A 19,704-nucleotide genomic window follows, 5' to 3' on the forward strand; every position below is an offset into this window, starting at 1 on the left:
CACATTTTGCATTTATGTCTATTAAAATGCATGAAACATCTATCATAACATTTAAGCACCCAGTAGCTATTACTGGAACCACATAACTGCTTCCTTATTATCTCTTCTTGACAATAACTTTAATGAATATATTCAGGTAGCTGTTGAAATTTCCATCCAAGCACACTACTTTTTTGGATGACATGTCAAGAGGTTAATTTATGCTCCCTTCCAGCTGATTTCTAGGCCTCAATCCATCAGACAAGTCACTTCGAAGGAGATATTGGAGATATTGCTCTGTTGAGCTGAGATTTCAAGATAAAGTTGGCTTTCTAAGATGCAGTCCCCTTTGGGAAGTGTGCAAGGAATTGTTCAGCAGTTATTTGTCTAGGCAGTCTTGAAGCAACAAGAACACAAGATGAAGACCAAGACATGGAATGAGAAAAATCAATTAAAGAAAAAAAGGGAGCTGTGGTTCATGTAGCTTATACTAATTCTGGTTACTATTTCTCATTCATTTTATATTCTGTGAGATTTTCCTCCAGGGAGTGAAGTGCATGTATGTAGAAATAAGATTTCATTAGTTAAAAGCTCCTCTCTGTCTCTGCACATTAAGGCTTTTCTCACTAGTAGTAAAATCTGTCTGGAAAAGAATGCTCAAATAGGTAAGTCAACAATTCCATCTTTCACTTACATACCATGAACTGTCTATGTATGACTTGTGGAAATTGGACCAGAATGAAAAATAACAATCATGCTCACTGGCATTTAAGGAGTTACAGTTTACCAAAATGTAAGCACTGTAATTGTTGAGTATTGGTGCAAATTACCTGCTGAATTTTTGTTGTGGTTACTGGTATACTTAGAACTCTCTCTGCAGTTTTTGCTGTGTAACATTTCAGCAGCTTGAAAGCAAGTCTGCTGTTTCCTAGGAGGAAACGACCACACCATTGCTTTGGGGGGAAGAAATATTCTTGCATCTCCAGATAACAGGAGACAGCTGCCAGCATCACTGACATTATACAAGACACTTAGGAACTCAGCTGATGAGCTAATTGGCTGTGAATAAAAGCAGCACTGTCTCTGAAAGTCAGCAACAGGGATTCTTGAGTCCCTAAAATTGCATAAATCAAGATACAGAGCACACCTTCAGAAAGTGCAAGTAGGCACTTCTGTCAAGAAGCTTACTTGTTTTGTTAAATAAAAAATTGTCACTCACTGATGCTGAGCACAATCCTGAAGAGATGATAAATGGCACCAAGAGCATTGGAGAGATTCTCTCAATGTTAAAGACAATTCCATGTACTAAAGCTATGCTTCTTTACTCAGGCATGCAAGAGTATTATACCCATCAAGGTCAGTGGAGGCTGATCATAGAACAGGGATCAACCTTTGTGTTCATCCATTTGTAATTTCTGAAAACAATCTGAAATGTCTATTTTAATCCTCCTTCCTTGACTCCTGTCTACCAAGAAGTATCCAAGAATAAGCAGTGTCAAGAAATTGTGCTTTTTGATCCATGACGATTATAAAAATATTTTAAACCAATTAAATAACCAATAATAATAAACATTTAAATATTATTCTCATTATTCTTAATTAGGCAAAGTTTTATAATTCAGCAATTAAATTACAAAAAAGAAAACAACAAATAAAGGATATGAGTATGAGATGTAGTTGTAACTATTTTATAACAACTGTTTTTTGGGATGAAGACACCTGTAAATTAAGAGGAGCTTATTCTTAAAATAAAGTCACAGTCCAAATTCTCTTCCTTTCTATGCCAGCTAGTTTCCAATCTGCTTATTCTTAAGAACATTGTGCAAGATATAAGGGTAAAAGGAAATTTTTTTTTTCTGTTACATTAATTTAACTAAACATACAATTTTTTGCTTTCTATAAAAAGCTAAATTATGGAAAAGCATACTTAGTTTGCTTACTTATATTTTAAAATGTAACAAGTTTTGACAGCCATGGTTTTGATATAAATGGGCACAGTCAATATCAATGTCAGAAAGGCTAATGTGTCAAAGCTGTTCTGCTTTTTTATTTCCCTGTATCACTTATAATCTAGCCAATATACAGCAAATATTTTAATTCTCTCTGTGAAAAAAAAATGAAATAGTCAAATGTGTACCTACTTTTTCTACAAAGATTGCTGTAAGTTAGATGTTTTTACTTCACTGGGTTTAAGTGGAAAGAAGTAGCACAGGTTTTTCAGGCTTCTAAAGGTCTGCTTGGAGATTGGCAGCATCTGTTGCCTGGAGCACCTTTGTCTCTCAGTCTTTTTTGTTTATTTGTTTATCAGCTGCATGACAGCAATTAAGGTCCAGGTATAAAAGTTATTTAGATAGCCATCTTATTGTGCAATCTTTCTTTCCAAGTCAGAATTCCTCCAGATCTCTTGGGCTCAGAGGAGACAGCAAAATTCCCCTGGAAGCTGAGGGCGCCTTATTTCAGCAGTAACTTGTAGAGACAATGTCTAACAAAATGGAGATTATCAGGTGTAGCACACTCCATTCTTTGAAAACTTAGAGGAATGTTCTTGCTGCTCTTAGAAATTTATGACAGGGAAATGTACGTCTCTGCCTCCGTTTTTTTTAAGGTTTGAGTCTTTTGGTTTGGTAGTCGAGACCAGAATAATGAATCTGCTGAGATAAAAATCAAACCCTTCTTGGGAAAGGAGAAATTTAATTTAAATTCATCTTAGGATTGCTGTTTTCCCCTACTTTTAGCCACATCTCACAAATCAGCAGTATTGATAAAACTCTGAATTTATACAGAATTAATGAGTATTTGAGATTTTGACTGCCATTAAGTCATATCTTAACAATGAATGTTGTTCAAATGAATGAAATTGACACATTTAAACAATACTCAATGAATATTGTTTAAAAAAATTAAATTTCAATAGTGCTTAAATTTGGGGGTTAATATTAGTTTTAGTACTACATTACACAGGAGTTCCCAAATTCCCACATCAGTTCTCATGATTTTCAATCCTCTTCTTTATATCGAGGGGGAAAAAGTAAATACTAACAACTCCAGATCAATTAGCCATTCTTTTCCCCAGCAATTTTACAAAGTTCTTGTTAACTAAAACCTAAAAAGGATTTTCCATTGAAACAAGCTTTCAGAATTAGAAAGCTTGGTGTAATGCAAAATCCTGCATGGGAGAATTTCAGTCTTTTAAAGGGGTTAAAATTTCCCATTTTCTTTTTCATGTATACACAAGTTTATGGTGGATGATATTTGGGAAAAAAAGAAAGTAAATTCAGTTATCAAATGGAATAGAAGGCTTGTGAAATAGCTGCTTTCCTAATGGACGGCAGTAGCTTGAAGGTAGAATGAAGTCAAAGGTATTGATTTGAAAGTGTTTATATTAAGTTAGAATTAAAACAAAATGCTCAAACATATTCAGCTTAAAATTTGTGGAATTTTTCAGTGTAGCAGCCATGTCAAGTTAATGTGAAAACAAATTGACAAAAGCCTCACAAGTAATTTGTGGAAGTGAATCTGCTGGATGCCAAATCACACTGATAAGTCTTGAGTGCACTTTAAAAATTGTAGCCTGAGTCAAGGCAGGATATGACCTTACAGTGTGATTATAAAGCTGCACGATCTTTGCAAGTGCACATTTCTTTATCTGCAGCAAATACAAAGTAAATAATCTTGCACTCAAGTTTTCTTTAAATTAGCATAGAATTGCCATGTGTTGAAAGTTCACCCTTGCCTCACCTACAGCAAAGTCAATGTCAGGTTCACCATGGTTTCTGGAAATGTCTCAGAGCATTCAGCAGTGAGCTGACAAAGCAACAACCCTATTTTTCAAGTTCGTTGACTTTGCTTTAGTTCAGGGCCTTGGGGTAGATTCATGCAACCTTTAGCATGTTTTCTGATAGTCATGATCCTCAGAGAATGGTATGAAAGAGAAACTGCACTTATGAAAATACAGGGATCTAGCTGACTTCTGGGTTTAGCTGCTTTTAAAAGATACTTTTCTTTTATTTCCAAAAAAAAGGAAAATTAACATGTCCTTAGGGCTATTTGTGTTTCACTTGCTTAGATAGATGAGTTACAAAACTAAATAAAAATGCAACTGATTTTAAGCCATAAATGTTTTAAGTTATACATTGAGAGATATCTCTAAGACAGATCAGACATTTCATAATGCAGTAACAAAATCAGTTTTATCCTCTCATGTGCTCTGAGTTCACGGAGTTGTAATTGCAACTTCAAAGCCCTTTTTTCTCAGGAAATACAGTTCAAGTTAATATAGACCCAATTATTGACAGCAAGGCATACTTTTGAGAGCATATGTCTGTCTTCTATACAGCCTTTGGTCTTGCAGGGAAGTCTAGGGGCCAAGACTTGCAACTCTAAAGTTTACTGCTTCCTGATGTTCTTCTTACTTTCTCCATCTTGCTGAAATTGAGTGCTGGCCCTGTTTGTAGAGAATAGGCTTCCACAAGATGGTGGTTCAGCAGCAGCACCTTTCTTGGCAGAATCCTTAGATTTAATTTAGTCCAATAGATCTGCCTGTGTTCTGCCTTCCCACCGAAATCCACTGGCTCTGTTTAGACATCAGCTGTGTCACAGTGAATATCTTACAGCTTAAAAGACATAAATGGATGAGTATGTGTGATATTGTACCCTAAATTAAACAGTTTCCTAAAGAAAGACAAAGCTGGGTGGGGGAAAATGCACAGCAACTCAGACTATGGTCAGGGAAGCAAATTTAGAGAAAAGAACCAGACAAGTGAAAACTCTGTGCCCTCAGAGCTGGATATGGTGCTTGATTCCTGGATTGGTTGTTTTTATATCCTTCCATGGATTTTTCTTCCCCAGTGAATTCATTGTGTCTGCTGTTTCTCCTATCTAGTGAACTAGATCAATATTAAATGCAGTCTGTTTGTAGTTTGGTCATGTTGGGGAAGCCAGTAGAATTTTCAAAGTATCTTGTTTAGCTTTCTGCATTTCTGTATGAGAAATATAGATATGCCTTAATGGAAATATTTATTATTTTATTCCTGTTATTCTAAAGAATATGAGCAAATCTATTCTACAGCTGGAATGAAGGCTGGTGAATGATATTAGCAGCTCCAATCTCCTTCATTTTAATTTCTAAAATGTCAAATTTTATTAAAAAAGAGGGGATAAAAATATCCTTAACTGCCAATACGTTACCCAAATTGCCAAAAGCAATTTTGCCTATAATAAAACTATTGTGGGCTGAAGCATTTGGATCGAGCCATGCAAGATTGATATGTTTTTCTTGATACAATTCAGTGAATGTGCTATTCTTGTGGAATTTTCCACATGAATCTGTTGGGGAGAAAACACAGTGGACAAAATTTCTTTGACTTGCAATTAGATTTTTTTTAAAGTTATCCTATCAATTAGCTGTAAATGATAATCTGATACACATTTCTGATATTTAATAGGCAATGTAATTTTTCTGTTGGCAAGAAACATGTTTAGCCAGGGAATTTTGGGATGATACAGGCGCAGTCATTTAAAATACAGCTGATTCACTATATGAATTGACTTTTTAAGATCAGCTGTGCTAATGAGTGTTTTGGAAGACCTGTAATGTTTCTGCAGCCAGCCATAGAAAGGATAGTGAGGGTGCAGATGCCTTACCCTGCATGTCTTGTGTTTTTGTGTCTTGCTCTGGAGAAATCTCTCCCGAACATTTTTGTGCTGCAGCCTGGTATGTAATGAAGATGCCTCGTGAGGTTTGCACAGTGACTGTGAGTCTGGCCGAGCGCTGGAACAGAAGCCTAGATTAGAGGCATGCTAATTACTTACTCTGTAAAGCAGGATAACTGAGATGGCACAGAGTCCTCTTGTTCTGCACCTGGTATTTACAATGACACTCTAAGGTGTCTCTCAGAGCCACACAACTGTTTACATAGGTAAGCTAAATCATAAATATTTATTATTTTAGCTGATATCTCAACAACCCTGACTTAAAGTAACTTTCTCTATTAACTGAATTGATCTCAGGGTTTTGTCTTCTTGTCCAAATGTATTTTTGTCTAAATGCCCCCTGATACTTATAGCTGTAGTATGCTCAGTTTTCTGTTAGCAAACCAGCCTGAAAACACTGATCTTTCTTATGCTGAAGAATAAATAAATAGTAGTGATTTTCCTGTATCTGGCTTGGGTTCCACTACTTAGTATAGCATTTACTGAACCACCTAGTCTCCCTTGCTAGTCTCTGTTTATGGTGCCTCTTTCTATATTTCGTGTGTTCATATCTATTTTGATGGCAGAATTGAATACTCCAAGCATTTTGGTATATGCTAAGTGGTAGTAGTGGATGGCACTTGTGAGAAACAAATTCAGACACTTTTTGTACAATGCAAGAGTATCTTCTTTCAAAATCATCCGTTCTGTTCAAGTAGTTGGTTAAAGTAAAGTACCACAGGATAGATATCTCCAAGAGGAAAAATTGTGCATATTAAAGTTAATTGGCTGACTCGTTGGAATTCAGCAAATCTTCAGCACTGAATTAGGCTGAATAAATTCCTCTCAAGGGAGTAAAGAGAATAGGAATCTCCAGAGGAACATTTAGAATATTCAATGTGCTGGAATTAGATTTTTTTTTTTTTCCTTTGCAAAGTTCATACTTTTTTCCTTTAAATTTGAAAGAGCTGTTAAGTTCCAGCTGAGGCGCTGACAACAAAAGTAAGCTCAGCTTTGGATGCCAAAGTAAAACATACAACTGAGAATGTTTGGGGGTTTATATGTCCTAGTTCATAATGAATTGCACCATCAAGATTTGTACCTCTATCAACTGACTGCACAGTCTGCATTTTGATTTGTGAAAAGGTGTTTGTACAAGCAATTATCTGCTTTTAAATGGATGTGGAAATTTTACTGGCATTGATAGACTCTGAGCAAACTGTGTTAGATATAAAAGTGGCCAGTGCTTCTTTTCTTTGGTACAATCCATTTTCTCTAAGGATGCATAAAATCTGGTATTAATTAAGCTTTTAAAAATAGGAAAAGAGCTGAACATAGACGTTGATAATAAATTTCATACTTAAGCAAGAGGAGATACTTATTTAGTGGATTTTTTTTTTTTTTTCAGTTTGCATCCTGTCTCAGAAATAAAAGGTTTATGATTAAGGTTTTAGTATCTGAGAGAATCTGTAGCTCAGAAAGTGAGCCAGTGCTGGTTGGGTGTGGTGGAAGCAAAGTACTTATGTCCTGTCTAGAAAGAGACACATGAATTCCAGGGGAAGGACAATATGGAAATAGGAGTGAAAGGACATATGTTTGGAAAAATAGTATCTGTCCAGTCCATGTAAATGAAACAAAGTTTTATTTTATATATATATATTCTTTAACTGGGGTTTTTGCTTTTCTTCTTGTGGGAGATATAGGTGTGGGGGTTTTTTTGTTTTTTGTTTGTTTTTTTATTTGTTTGTTGTTTGTTTGTTTGTTTTTAAAAAAAAGGCCCAGAACCCTCCTTGCTTCCTGGGAAAAAAAAAAAAAAAAAAAAAAAAAAGGGCAGTATGCTGATTCTTGTTTAAATACACTCATTTAACAGCACTTTCTGCTGATGTGATCAAAACTGAATGAGACCAGTGTAAATTCAGAATAAGACTGGAGAGCCAATGATTTAGTAGACATAAATTTATAGTAGATTCACCATAAGAACAATAACCAGGGCAGGAGGAAGACTCTGTACCATTACAATCTCAATATGATGCTTAATTTAAGGTCAATATATTTGAAAGTCAGAGAGGATAGTACTAATATGAACTATGTTTCAGGTTGACCAATGCCATCTAACAAAGTACGTTAAGTTTTCTTCTGCAGTTCTTGTAGTCTTGGGTTGTCAAGGGGTTCCTACATATTGTGTTTTATTATTTAGACAATTTTGTCCTAAATACTCTGCTTACAAGCATATTTGCTGCTTTTCTGTGTGAAAGCACGTCCTTGTCCAGGAAGCAGCCAAGCACTGCATTAGCATTGGAATGGTGAGCATCCATCTGCCCTTATCTCCCTCTTTAGATGCCGTGGAAAACTGTCACACTTTGCAGAGATACAGCGTGATGGGACACAGTCCCTGGACACTGGACCTTGTTATTTTCTAGTGTCTTGTACCCTCTCTGACAAATCAAGAGCCCTTTTTCTCTGTTAGAGATCAGCCCCAGGGAGGAAAAAAAAAAAAAAAAAAAAAAAAAGAGTCTCTTTTCCATGCAAGTGGATAGTTTTTCCAAGGCCAGGACCATACTGGTCCCATGGTGTGTCATACCGAGGGTTTGTCCTTTTAAAGCCCTTTCGCCAGGGGTCGCCTAAATCCTCTTTTGGATTGTGTGGCAGTGGGAACAGGAAGCTTACACGGAGTTCTGACCTGATTTTTTTTACTCGGAGTACTCTTGCAAGGAAATAGACTAATGCATAGGAAAACAACATTTAATTTTACAACAGGAAGAGTTTACAAGCCCCAAGCCATTGAAAGAGAATAGATAGATTTGCTTGTAAATGTGAGCAGCCAAGTTGGATTGATATTAATATACACTGAGGCCCCTTTACACAAAAGGGACACTACAGAGGGTTGCTAATGTGAGACTAAATTAAAAATGCCATATGCTTTTAGGTCATTTAGAGATCTGAAGTGAGATAATGGAGACTAAGTGGTTCAACTACTTTAAAAATTAAAAAAAAAAAAAGAGGTTGGACTAACTGACAAGTATGAATATGTTTACAATAGTATTAAATGGTGTATGCCTAGGCAAGCCTATTGACTCTCACTAAGATTTTGCCCATGTTATTTCAGCATTTTTTATAAATTGATGTATTGTCTCCAAAGCAAGGTAGAACTGGTTCCCATTGCAGTGCCTAAAAGAAATTGCTTAAAGTTTTAGTCGCTGCATCTATACCAGCATATTAAAAGAGAATAGTGGTCACTTAAGCTTTACGCAAAACTGGTCTTTCTCTTGTCAGAGAAAGCAAACATCTAAGGAATGGAATGATTCAGGTAGTTGACCCCAATCATCTGCTTCTGCCATGTTTGACCACTTTTTCTAGCTTGGTGTCAATACAGAAACACAGAGAAAGAGTGTTATGAGGACTCCCACTGCCTTTGCTTTGCATTTTTGTTCCTGGAGATCCCTTGGCATGCCCAAATAGCTAAGGTTGCATATAAAAGCAGGGCAATAAACCAGCAGCAATTAAAAAAAATGCTGACAGAAGATGGAAAACATCTGAGATGAAAACTGTCCAATATGCTGAACAGCTACATCAAGCTCTTAGTGTCCTTTTCCCTCTGTGCAGTTCTGAAGTCAGAGAGGCTTTGATTTTAATAACAGATCTCACCCATCAATCACAGTTAGCCTGTGCTGGATGGAAAAGAGTGCCAAGGGAAAAATGGTAGCTTTTCAGAGTTAGTTACATGTCCCTTTCAGAGCAAGACTGACACATGGGATAGTCACCTGGAAGGGCACAGTGGAGGTAATGGTCTGACTTAGGGTAATCCTGATGTTTCTGTGTCAAAAGTTATTTTGTGATATGTCTCTTTTACAGAATCACAGGATGAGTCAGGCTGGGAAGAACCACAATGGGGCATCTGGTCCAACCTCCCTGCTCAAGCAGTTTCATCCCAGAGCACACGACACAGGAGTGTCCAGATGGTTCTTGAATATCCCCAGGGAGAGGGGATATCCACAGCCTATCTGGGTAACCTGTTCCAGTGCTCTGTCCCCTGCACTTCTTCCTGATGTTCAGGTGGAACTTCCTGTGGCTCAGTTCTTGCCTGTTGCCTCTTGTCGCATTGCCCAGCACCACAAGCAGAGCCTGGTCCGTCCTCTGGCCCCTTCCTGCAGATACTGACAGACATGATGAGGATCAACTCTCAGTATCTCCACTAGAGGTGAACAGACCCAGTCTTCCATCCTCGCCTCATCAGAGAGCTGCTACTGTCCATTGATCATCTTTGTAGCCTTCCCCTGGACCAGCTCCAGGAGCTCCGTGTCTCTCTTGCACAGAGACCAGAATTTAATTGACCAACTTTTAGTTGTTGGCAGCATTTATTCTGCCACAGGAACTGAAAAACAGGCCAGGGAGGTCTCTGTTTTACAAGAATGTAATTTGTTTATTGCAGATTAGCTTTGCCTTTTGGACAGTCACCACATGAGTTTTGATCGATTGGTTCAGCATTTGGTCTATCATCTATTCATATCAATGACAGTACAAAGTCAGGGTTTTTCTTTCTCTCTTTCACTTCTTGATCAACAGTGCAGGAGACAATTTCCATAATCCTTTTCTTATGAGAAATATTTTCCTGGGCATTAAAGGTATCTTTTTTCTTAAGTTTGTGAATATTTTGGTTATCACAAATACATTGTGCTATAGACAGAATTTGCATCAAAAGTGTTTCCTGTATGCTGACAAAACCAGCAGATTTCAAAAAAACTCTATCCATTCAATGAAAAAAGAAAGTATGGTTTGAAAATCTGCTCACAGCAGAAGACACTGGATCTGAATATTAGCTAGTCATCTAGATCAAGTATTAGATAATATTCTGAGAAATCCTAATAAACAGAAGCTAAACAAACAGAGAAGTTGACATAGATTAAGAAAAATATAACACGCATGCACACACATTTACCACTTTTTATTTTCCACCAAGTTATTTTTAATAAAGGAGAAAAATTTCTGTCTTGTAATGAAGTTCTTTTGGCTCAGTAATCCCATTTCTTAAAGACCTGTATGAGATTTAAAAGTGAATAATTACATCCATGTTGACTGTGCCTATTTATGAAAACCTGGTGCACACACAATGTGTTTACATAGTCAAATAGACACTAGAATTGTTTTAATGTAGTAGTTCTGTAGTAGTATACAGTATATAGTAGCTCTATATTTTGCTTATACTTGGTAATTTTCTTGCTTGATGTCATTTTGGTGAGTTTTAACATTTGCCCAGCCAGTCTCTCTGTTTCTCTCTTTCTCTGTGAGGTTCACATGTAAACTACTTTAAAGATTGCATAATGACTGTTTGGCATATCCTACAGGCAAAGGCCCAGAAACCCTTTTTGCTGGCTATAACCTCAATGATAATGAGTGGCACACAGTGCGTGTGGTACGGAGAGGAAAAGGTTTAAAGTTAATGGTGGATGACCAGCAGGCCCGTGACAGGTACTGTGGCATTGTGATTTCATGATTCCATATTGTTGGGGGGGAAAACACAAAACAAAGGGGAAAAAAAAACAAAACAAAAAAACACAAAACAAACAAAACAAACAAAAAAAAACAAAACAAAAACACCAAAAAACAAAACAAAACAAAACAAAAAACCAAAAAAACCACAGAAGTCAAATGACTTTATCTCAGAGAAACAGATGCTTTTTTTCCCCTTTTCTTGGGTAAGATTCAAAATTCATGTTAAGCATCTTAGAATGCTGGTACAAGAAGTATGACCTTACACTTGATATTAATGTTGCTCTAAGGCTGCTATTGCAATGAATGAAAACCTTCGTGCTGACTTAAATGATTTTTTTGTACAGTGATTAGAGAGAAGCAGTTTGGTACGTCACTAATGAGAAGGCAAGAAAAATGCTTTTGGCAACACATTGTTAGGGCTAAACTCTAAGCCACTGCTGGAAGAAAGAGTTTAATAAACATTTTAAGGATGTTCTACTGTGGTTTGAATCTTGCATCAGCTGTCCTCAATAATTAAATGTTACACAGCATATTTTTCTCAAATACTTAAATAGCAGTTGGGATGAGAGAAAAAAAAAATACATGCATGATAGATGCTAGAAATATATTTATATATTTATATTATCAGAAATGTTAATAGAGAGCATATTGATTTTGTCCTGTAAAAAACAACGCTTACATGCATGTTGTTAATAGCAACTGATCTGGCTTCTGGCCCCGATTCCTTGCACAGCGGAATGTGCCTAAATTTTTTGTTAGCTGTTTAGAATTATCTTTTGGTATTGTGTAGCATTAACAACTTTTATCATTGGTTCTAAGCTTTGTTAAAATGGTAACAAGTTAAAAGTTTTGGGCTTTTTTAAAGAGGAGTGCAACTTCTTTAATAGTCCCTTTTCACCTCAGCAGAACACTGAGGGTTGTGTCACTGGTAGAAAAATAATTCATATAGTTGCAAGAACATGTTTTCTAGACTCAGAAATTACCAATATATCTTCCAGAGCTGACGTCTGTATATGTTATGATGCCTCGGATCATTTTCCCAAGAATGTAGACCTAAATAATTTATTTTATTTTTGATAATATATTTATAGTATGGGAGGAATTATACTAAAAAATATTATAAACTTGCTGCTTCAACTGCCACTCAAGGCAGATTCTAATATAGATAAAATTCTTTAGATCAAAATCCAGGGCAAGATCCAAATGCACAATTCCTGGACTCCTCATGCCAGAGTTGTAATTTACAAACACTGCAGGTTGCATAACGTGGGTCCAGCTTTCTGGTGCAACATTGCATTCTTTCCACAACCCAGCTGACTTGAATTCCCTCTCAGTTTTTCAAGCTGGAAGTTGTCTGCATTTGAATAATCCACAGATGCTTAATGTTATTAATCCAAAAGGAGAAACTCATCCCAATACTTTGGAGGGAAAAAAGACATCCTAAACTTCCTAAACTCTTTGTAGGAATCTGTGTGGCCTAGTCTCTGGCTTCCTCCACCAGTGAGGAGGAAACTGCTGTATGAGAAGGAACAGAGAGAATTTTAAATATAGGTAATCTGCTGTTGGTTCCATGAATGTTACATTTCCTAAAAAGAAAATCTTTATTGTTGTGTAAGTGATGAGATTTTTTGTTTTATTTCAGGGTGGATAATTTTTGTTGTTTTCAGCTTTATTCAACACTTAGTGTTTTACAAGCCTTTACAAGTTTAAAATCCAAATGTATGTAATAGAATTTAATGTGTAGTAGCATTGAATTTCCTGAAAGGATAGGGAAAGTGTTGCTATATGAGATTAAAATGTTCTAAATTGCTTAGAACTTTTCTGATGTCCCAATGTTCAGAAATTTGGTTAAAATACAATCTGTTAATTTTTCATGTGAAAGGTTATTATAGTTTTATGAGGAGAATTAGGAAGTAAACTACTACCTACTAAAAATTCCCACTTTCTCCTGTTGTTTTCCTTTTTTGATTCCATTTCCTATGACATACATGAAAGAAACCCCATCGAATCCAGAAAGCCAGTTGCTGTCTAGCTGGTGGAAAATCCATTACATAATTCAACCTGACTTTCCAATTTCTACAGATTATAAAATACCACTTGTTCATTCTTGAGTTGTGCTTGTCTCTCTTTGACAAATCCATAATATGTGCACGGATTCATAATATAATTCAGTCATAACTAGCTTTCATTAGAAATCATGCAGGTGGTTTTGAAGAAGTTACTCATCATAGAAGATTTTAAATACTTCCAGCCCTCTTGAGCCTTATTATCTAAGACTGTATAGAAAATCAAAGTGGTTGGTTGGAAGGTCACTAAATTTGGATAACAGAATAGCTTAACAGAATTTCAATTGTCCTTTTGTATGATGTTTTTCTACAAACCTGACAAATTTTAAAAAACAAACAAAACCAGATTAAAACAAACAAAACAAACAAACAAACACACACAAAAAAACCCAAAAACCAACAACACCACCAAATTCCCAAAAGCCCAGCCTTGTAAGTACAAACTACATTCTCTTTTACTTCATTGCTGCATTTACAAATCCTGCAGGGCTTTATGTGAAATCTCAAGTCCTGTTTGTGTGTTTGTAGAACTGAAATGTTGGAGGGATATTTGGGATGTGAGCCCACGTTCTGGAACTTTTTTATTACTATGCTCAAGAAGAAATGCATTTGATATAATGGGGATATTGTGCTACAGGCCAAAGCTTGGTGGATTTTTGCCATGACATTATTGGAATGCCATCTGAAGGGATACAAGACTGGAATATATAACGTTCCTCTCTGAAACCTGATGCTCAGATCTTTGGCTGTGATCCAATATACAGCTCTTGTCCCAGCAAAAATTACACATTTGGCAATTTTCAAGACAGCTCCCTGACTCATTACTGCATGGAAGAACCCAGTTTTGCTTAATACATTCAGGGAAAGTGGTATCTTCAAAACTGATGTTTAGAAACAAGAACATTGGGAAGACTGTCCCTGGGGTTTAAAGTGCCTCTTGCAGTGTTCAGCCCCGTGAGTGCAGATCCCAAGTGGTGGTGGCATTCAATGACAAGTTCCCGTACAGTACTCATCCCAAAGCTACGTAAGCTACTTGTAAATATTTATCATAAATTTTAGAGCAATTTTTGTGCCTGAATGGTATTAAAACTTACAGAGCTATTTTCCCTGTAACTTCACTGATGTCTGTACTTGTATCTCAGAGCCGTGACTTAAACTGCTTATGAATTTGTCTCCCTGGGCAAATCCCAGACATCAACATTTCTCTTTCCCTTTTCTTTTCCCCTGTCACACACATGTCCACAGACACTTGCTTACGACACCTACAAAGGTACAGCTGTGCCAGTGTCCTCCAGGCTTTGCGCACCAATTCTGACACGTCCACCCTGGGGCAGTGGACATCACACTCTCTCTTGGGATGATTATTTGGGAATGGACAGAGGAAACCTGACCTGTCAACAGCTTTGTCACTGTGGGAACTTGTATTAGAGCAGTTTTATGCTAGTATTTAGTCCAGCTTGTCTAGGTGTGCTCTTCATCTTTGTACTCCATGAGAGACATGAAACAGCTAAGGAACTGGGGAATCTAGGCCATGGTTTGCAAAAGGTACATTAAGTGGTGAAATTCATTAGTAATAAGAAGCTGTTTTTCCATACAATGTGACCGTGAATCAGCCCTGTGAAAATACTGCCCCTACTTTAAAATAAGCATGGAAAAACTGTAAGTTCTGTCAGAAAAGGGAATTCTTCAGTGAACACAATTTTGATGTGCTGGGTAAGGTATTTAATACCTAGGTTAAAAACTTAACCTGACCTGTATTCACCTGACCAGCACTCTGGCAGTTCTGATCCTTTCCTCCAGATTAGCTTTACGCTCAGCAGATTTCAGGCTTCTTGTTCTGCAGCAGTCCTTGCATGACAGAGAGAATTCAAAGGCATCTGTGGGGCTTGCTTTTGGCTACCTTTCTGATGTAAGCTAGTCCCTTGTTTTTTCCAGAACTACAAAACACTTCTTCTTGTGGGTTTTCTGTTCAGCCTGTCTCTTGAGCTCTGCCCCTTCTCCCATGGTTTATCCCCACGGTACAGAGCCAGTTGCTTTCCAGCAGCTCTCCACCCTTGTCACACAGGGCTTTGCAGCAGGGCTAGCATTAATGTACCTAAGAGCTGAAACAGAAATCCTACCACTAGTCAAATCATGCACATTGAAGCAAAACACATGGAATAAAATCCCTCAAGCTGTTTTGTTTCTCTTTCATGAGACACTGATATTGTTGGTTTAGCTCTGAGATTGGCTTTTGTGATCCTCATGTTAAGTAATTGCACTTGCCTACAAAACCCCACATATCGTTAAGTGTAACTGAAGTGAGGGATTTTGTCGGTAGTTTAATGTACCCTGGTAAAGTGCTTAAGTTTAGAAATCTCATTATTGGCCTTATCCAAATGTACTGAATGCTTTGGAAAGGCCCCTGGATTTGCCAGTAATTAGGATGAATTTAGAAGAATTCCCCTTGGGGCCAACAATTGGCCTTGCATATTCTGAAATATGTGAAAATTATGCATATACCTAATCATATGATGTGCTCTTTGACCTCCCATTTTAGACACTAACACGTGTTTTCTTATTGCTGTTTAAAGGTCAAATGGCTGGCGATCACACACGACTGGAATTCCACAACATAGAAACAGGAATAATAACAGAACGGCGCTACCTGTCTTCTGTGCCTTCTAATTTTATTGGGCATCTACAGAGTCTCACGTTTAATGGCATGGCATACATTGACTTATGTAAAAATGGAGACATCGATTATTGTGAGCTAAATGCAAGATTTGGGTTCAGGAACATCATAGCTGACCCTGTAACCTTTAAAACAAAAGCAAGTTATGTTGCACTGGCCACGCTACAAGCGTACACATCTATGCACCTTTTTTTCCAGTTCAAAACCACCTCCTTGGATGGACTGATACTTTTTAACAGTGGCGATGGAAATGATTTCATTGTGGTTGAATTAGTAAAAGGGTATGTATGGATTAGCATAACGACAAAAACAGTCCATTCAAAATGTGTGTACAGGAGGAATACGCAGGAAAGTTTAGGATGTAAATCTTTTTTTTCTGACTGGAGAGATGTGATCGATAAATGTTTCTTCATGTTGAACTTCATGTGCTTTATTGTGACTCTTTCTTTCAGATGAAGCTAGATGCCTGAAATGTATGAAAGTAAATAATAGGTATAACTTCTCTCGTGTTTACCACAAAGAGGTGATAGTTTGTAGCCTCCCTCTTGTTCTCTCTCTCTACGTATGTATGCATGTCTTGGTACATGGAGTGCTCGTTGCTTTCCAGAAACTTGGGACTGCACCACAACTCATCCAAACAAGTAGCAATTTCTTGGAATGACAGTTGCTTTCCCATCTGGCATTCATTGTTGTCTTCTGGTTTTGCCAGCTCTGCTGAGGAGTGCAAGCAAACAGAAAATATTAGACACATTAATTATTGCCCCCTTGCTATGTAAAGAAAAAGGAAACTTTTCCAATTTTTTCTCTTTTCCCAGGTATTTGCACTATGTGTTTGACTTGGGAAATGGTGCTAACCTTATCAAGGGAAGTTCTAATAAACCTCTGAATGACAACCAGTGGCACAATGTCATGATATCAAGGGATACCAACAACCTGCACACTGTAAAGATTGACACCAAAATCACAACACAGAGCACAGCAGGAGCCAGAAATTTAGATCTCAAAAGTAAGTACAGTTATTCTTGTATTATCTACAGTGAAAGCCATTACAGAATAATAAACATAATAAATCATGGCTGTAAAGCACAATATAATTTTGTAATGTTTATGAAACCTTTTATTTTATAATGATCAATATGATCACAGGAGACTACATCATGTTAACCTGGTGATGCCAGTTTAGTAGTACCTCTGCACAGGTACGTACAACTTTAAACATGCAAAGATCCCATGGGAATAAAAGAAAAAAAGAGTAGGAAATTATAACAAAAAATGTCCCATATAACCCAAAATCTAATTGAGGGATTAAAGAAGGCCTACAATGTCTATGTAAAAAACGTGACTTTTGCATGTACATAGGTTATATATAAGTAGCATAACATACTCATCTAAATATGTACTGTATTGTAATTTTGGTTGCAGGTGGGGTAAACTTTGTTTTACGTCACTAAACCTACATGTTGTAAATCTAGCTAGATTCTTTAGATTCCTTTTTTTTTTTAATAAACATATGTATATTTTAAAGTAAGTGATAGCAATGAGTTCTATAAATGGGTTTCTGAAAAACTAATTTGCATCGGAGGAAAATATATTTTTGAAAAGATGTATGGGTATACTTTTAAAATAATGATTATCTAATCAGACATAAGAATATATGTTTTGGTCATGTTAAAAAGTAGTGTGTGCTTTACCATTCTTTAAAAAGTCTCTTGGCAGGAAAACTGAATTTTCGTAACAGTTAAAGAAATATGATATTTCAAAAGCCAGGATGTTCAAAGTAGATATTAATATTCCATCAAGAGCTTATTCCTAGCTGCATTTTCTTTTAACTGCCTCTGAGTCACAGATAATGAGCTGACCTTGGTAATTATGCTGGATTTTGTGATATATTACATGTTTGCCTCACTTGAAAGTGCTATTAAGATTGTAAGAAAGACTGTGAAAACAGTATCCTAATATAACATAATCTTCAATAAGAAATTCTTTTATTTAAAAACCTAGCATTTCTGGAAAAGTTTTTTGGATGGCTCACACTCCATTCCTAAAGTAACATTTGGAATTTATGCCATGTTATTTTTTGGGTTTGCATTATTTTAAACATCATCCATTTTTTTTATTGAAACAGTGCAATGTTTCAACATTGTTTTTGATGATGTAGAAAAAGCATCCAGCTTGTTCCTTGACATTTCTAGCTTGGCAAGTACTACTTATGCACATGTCTATGTGTTCCTAGTAGTTAAATCAGTCATGGGTAGGGGGGAAAAAAAAAAATCCTGTTGCGTGCTGATAACTAACACAGCCATTTTATTCTACATATTTTTCAAAACGATTGCGGTGGCTCTATGGTGTCATTTAAGGAAAGCAGATCAAGCTCTCGCCATGTGCTCGCTGAAGGCACTAGAGAGCGCTGTGATCTCACCGAACGCGCTGCCCAGGGAAGGGAAGGGAAGGGAAGGGAAGGGAAGGGAAGGGAAGGGAAGGGAAGGGAAGGGAAGGGAAGGGAAGGGAAGGGAAGGGAAGGGAAGGGAAGGGAAGGGAAGGGAAGGGAAGGGAAGGGAAGGGAAGGGAAGGGAAGGGAAGGGAAGGGAAGGGAAGGGAAGGGAAGGGAAGGGAAGGCCCAGCAGCGAGGACAACCTGCAAAGTCCAGCATCCCTTTGCGTGCGGCGCTTGGAAAATGCTACTTTCGCCTTACGCTTTTGAAGTAAAACTGCACCCATAGCCTTGAATTCCTTTTGAGGAAAAAAAAAAAAAAAAAAAAAAATTTGAAGCAAATAAGGTGAATTGTGTGAATTGTGTTAGATGACTTTCTGTAATTCACCAACCAGGAAACGTGGATAGTGAAAGAATAATAAGAGAATAACAAGTCTGACATGTTCATTGCAGGTATATATAGCATGCACCTCTCTAAAACTGGTCTAGCATACACATGTCCTCAACCCCTGTCTTCCCATAATAGTATGCTTCCTTTTACTTTATTGTCTTAAATGTATTATACTATATTTTGCTCTGTTAGCTTTTCTTAGGCAGATACTCTTCTCATGGCACAGTATATACCATGAGAATTTTGGCTGAATTTGGGAGGGGATTCAAGCGGATATTTTTTAGCTAGCAGGCTAAAAGGGAGAAAAAATTGCCTTTCCTTACTGTTTTTCCTTCCTTTGTATTTAATAGAATTGATCTACCGTAGTTCCTTCTTTTCTACTTTACGTCTATATTTCTTACAGTAATATGTTTCTGTTGTGCTATAGACACTCCATATACTTTCCTGATATAGCTACAGTTAATTAATTGTCCTGTACTTCCTTAGCCTTAGCAACAAAGCAAATGCAAAATCACACTTCCTGCTACTGGTATCAATAGTTCTGCTTAACCAGAGATATCATTAGGTAAAATAAAAATACGTGCAGCTAGTATGAAACCTGCAGCCATTCTGAGTAATTGTAGAGTTACCAGATTTCCGATTTTGAAATCCAAGCTGATCCTAGAAAAAGAAATCCACTTTATGTGGGTTTTTGCAAATACACAGTGAATTCAGTGCAAAGATAAGACAGATTGTGTTGTGGAGCCTGCACAGCATGGAAGTTGTCTGGGAGAGCAGACAGCTGCCATTAAAGTATGGGAGAGAATTTCCAATATACGTTTCCTTTTGGGTGTAGGATTTGGCTATATAACACAGAAAGTTCATTATCACACACATCAGTTCCCTGCATAACCTCAGGTACAATTTCAGCAGCTACCTATGGAAACACATATATTACATTCTGCGGCCTAATTATTGATGTAATTATATGGGTAAATTATAAA

General features: G+C 37.0%; 1 protein-coding gene across 1 annotated transcript in view; it reads left to right on the top strand.

Moving 5' to 3' along the window:
* Positions 1-19,704, top strand: part of NRXN1 (neurexin 1) — a 698,461-nt gene that overhangs the window by 296,801 nt on the left and 381,956 nt on the right. Inside the window, 4 exon segments of the mRNA XM_058420099.1 lie at positions 11,013-11,136; positions 15,027-15,135; positions 15,766-16,181; positions 16,716-16,906. Of these exon segments, the coding sequence (XP_058276082.1) occupies positions 11,013-11,136; positions 15,027-15,135; positions 15,766-16,181; positions 16,716-16,906 (840 nt within the window).

The sequence above is a fragment of the Hirundo rustica genome, chromosome 3 (assembly GCF_015227805.2).
Source record: "Hirundo rustica isolate bHirRus1 chromosome 3, bHirRus1.pri.v3, whole genome shotgun sequence".
Classification (NCBI taxonomy): Eukaryota; Metazoa; Chordata; class Aves; order Passeriformes; family Hirundinidae; genus Hirundo; species Hirundo rustica.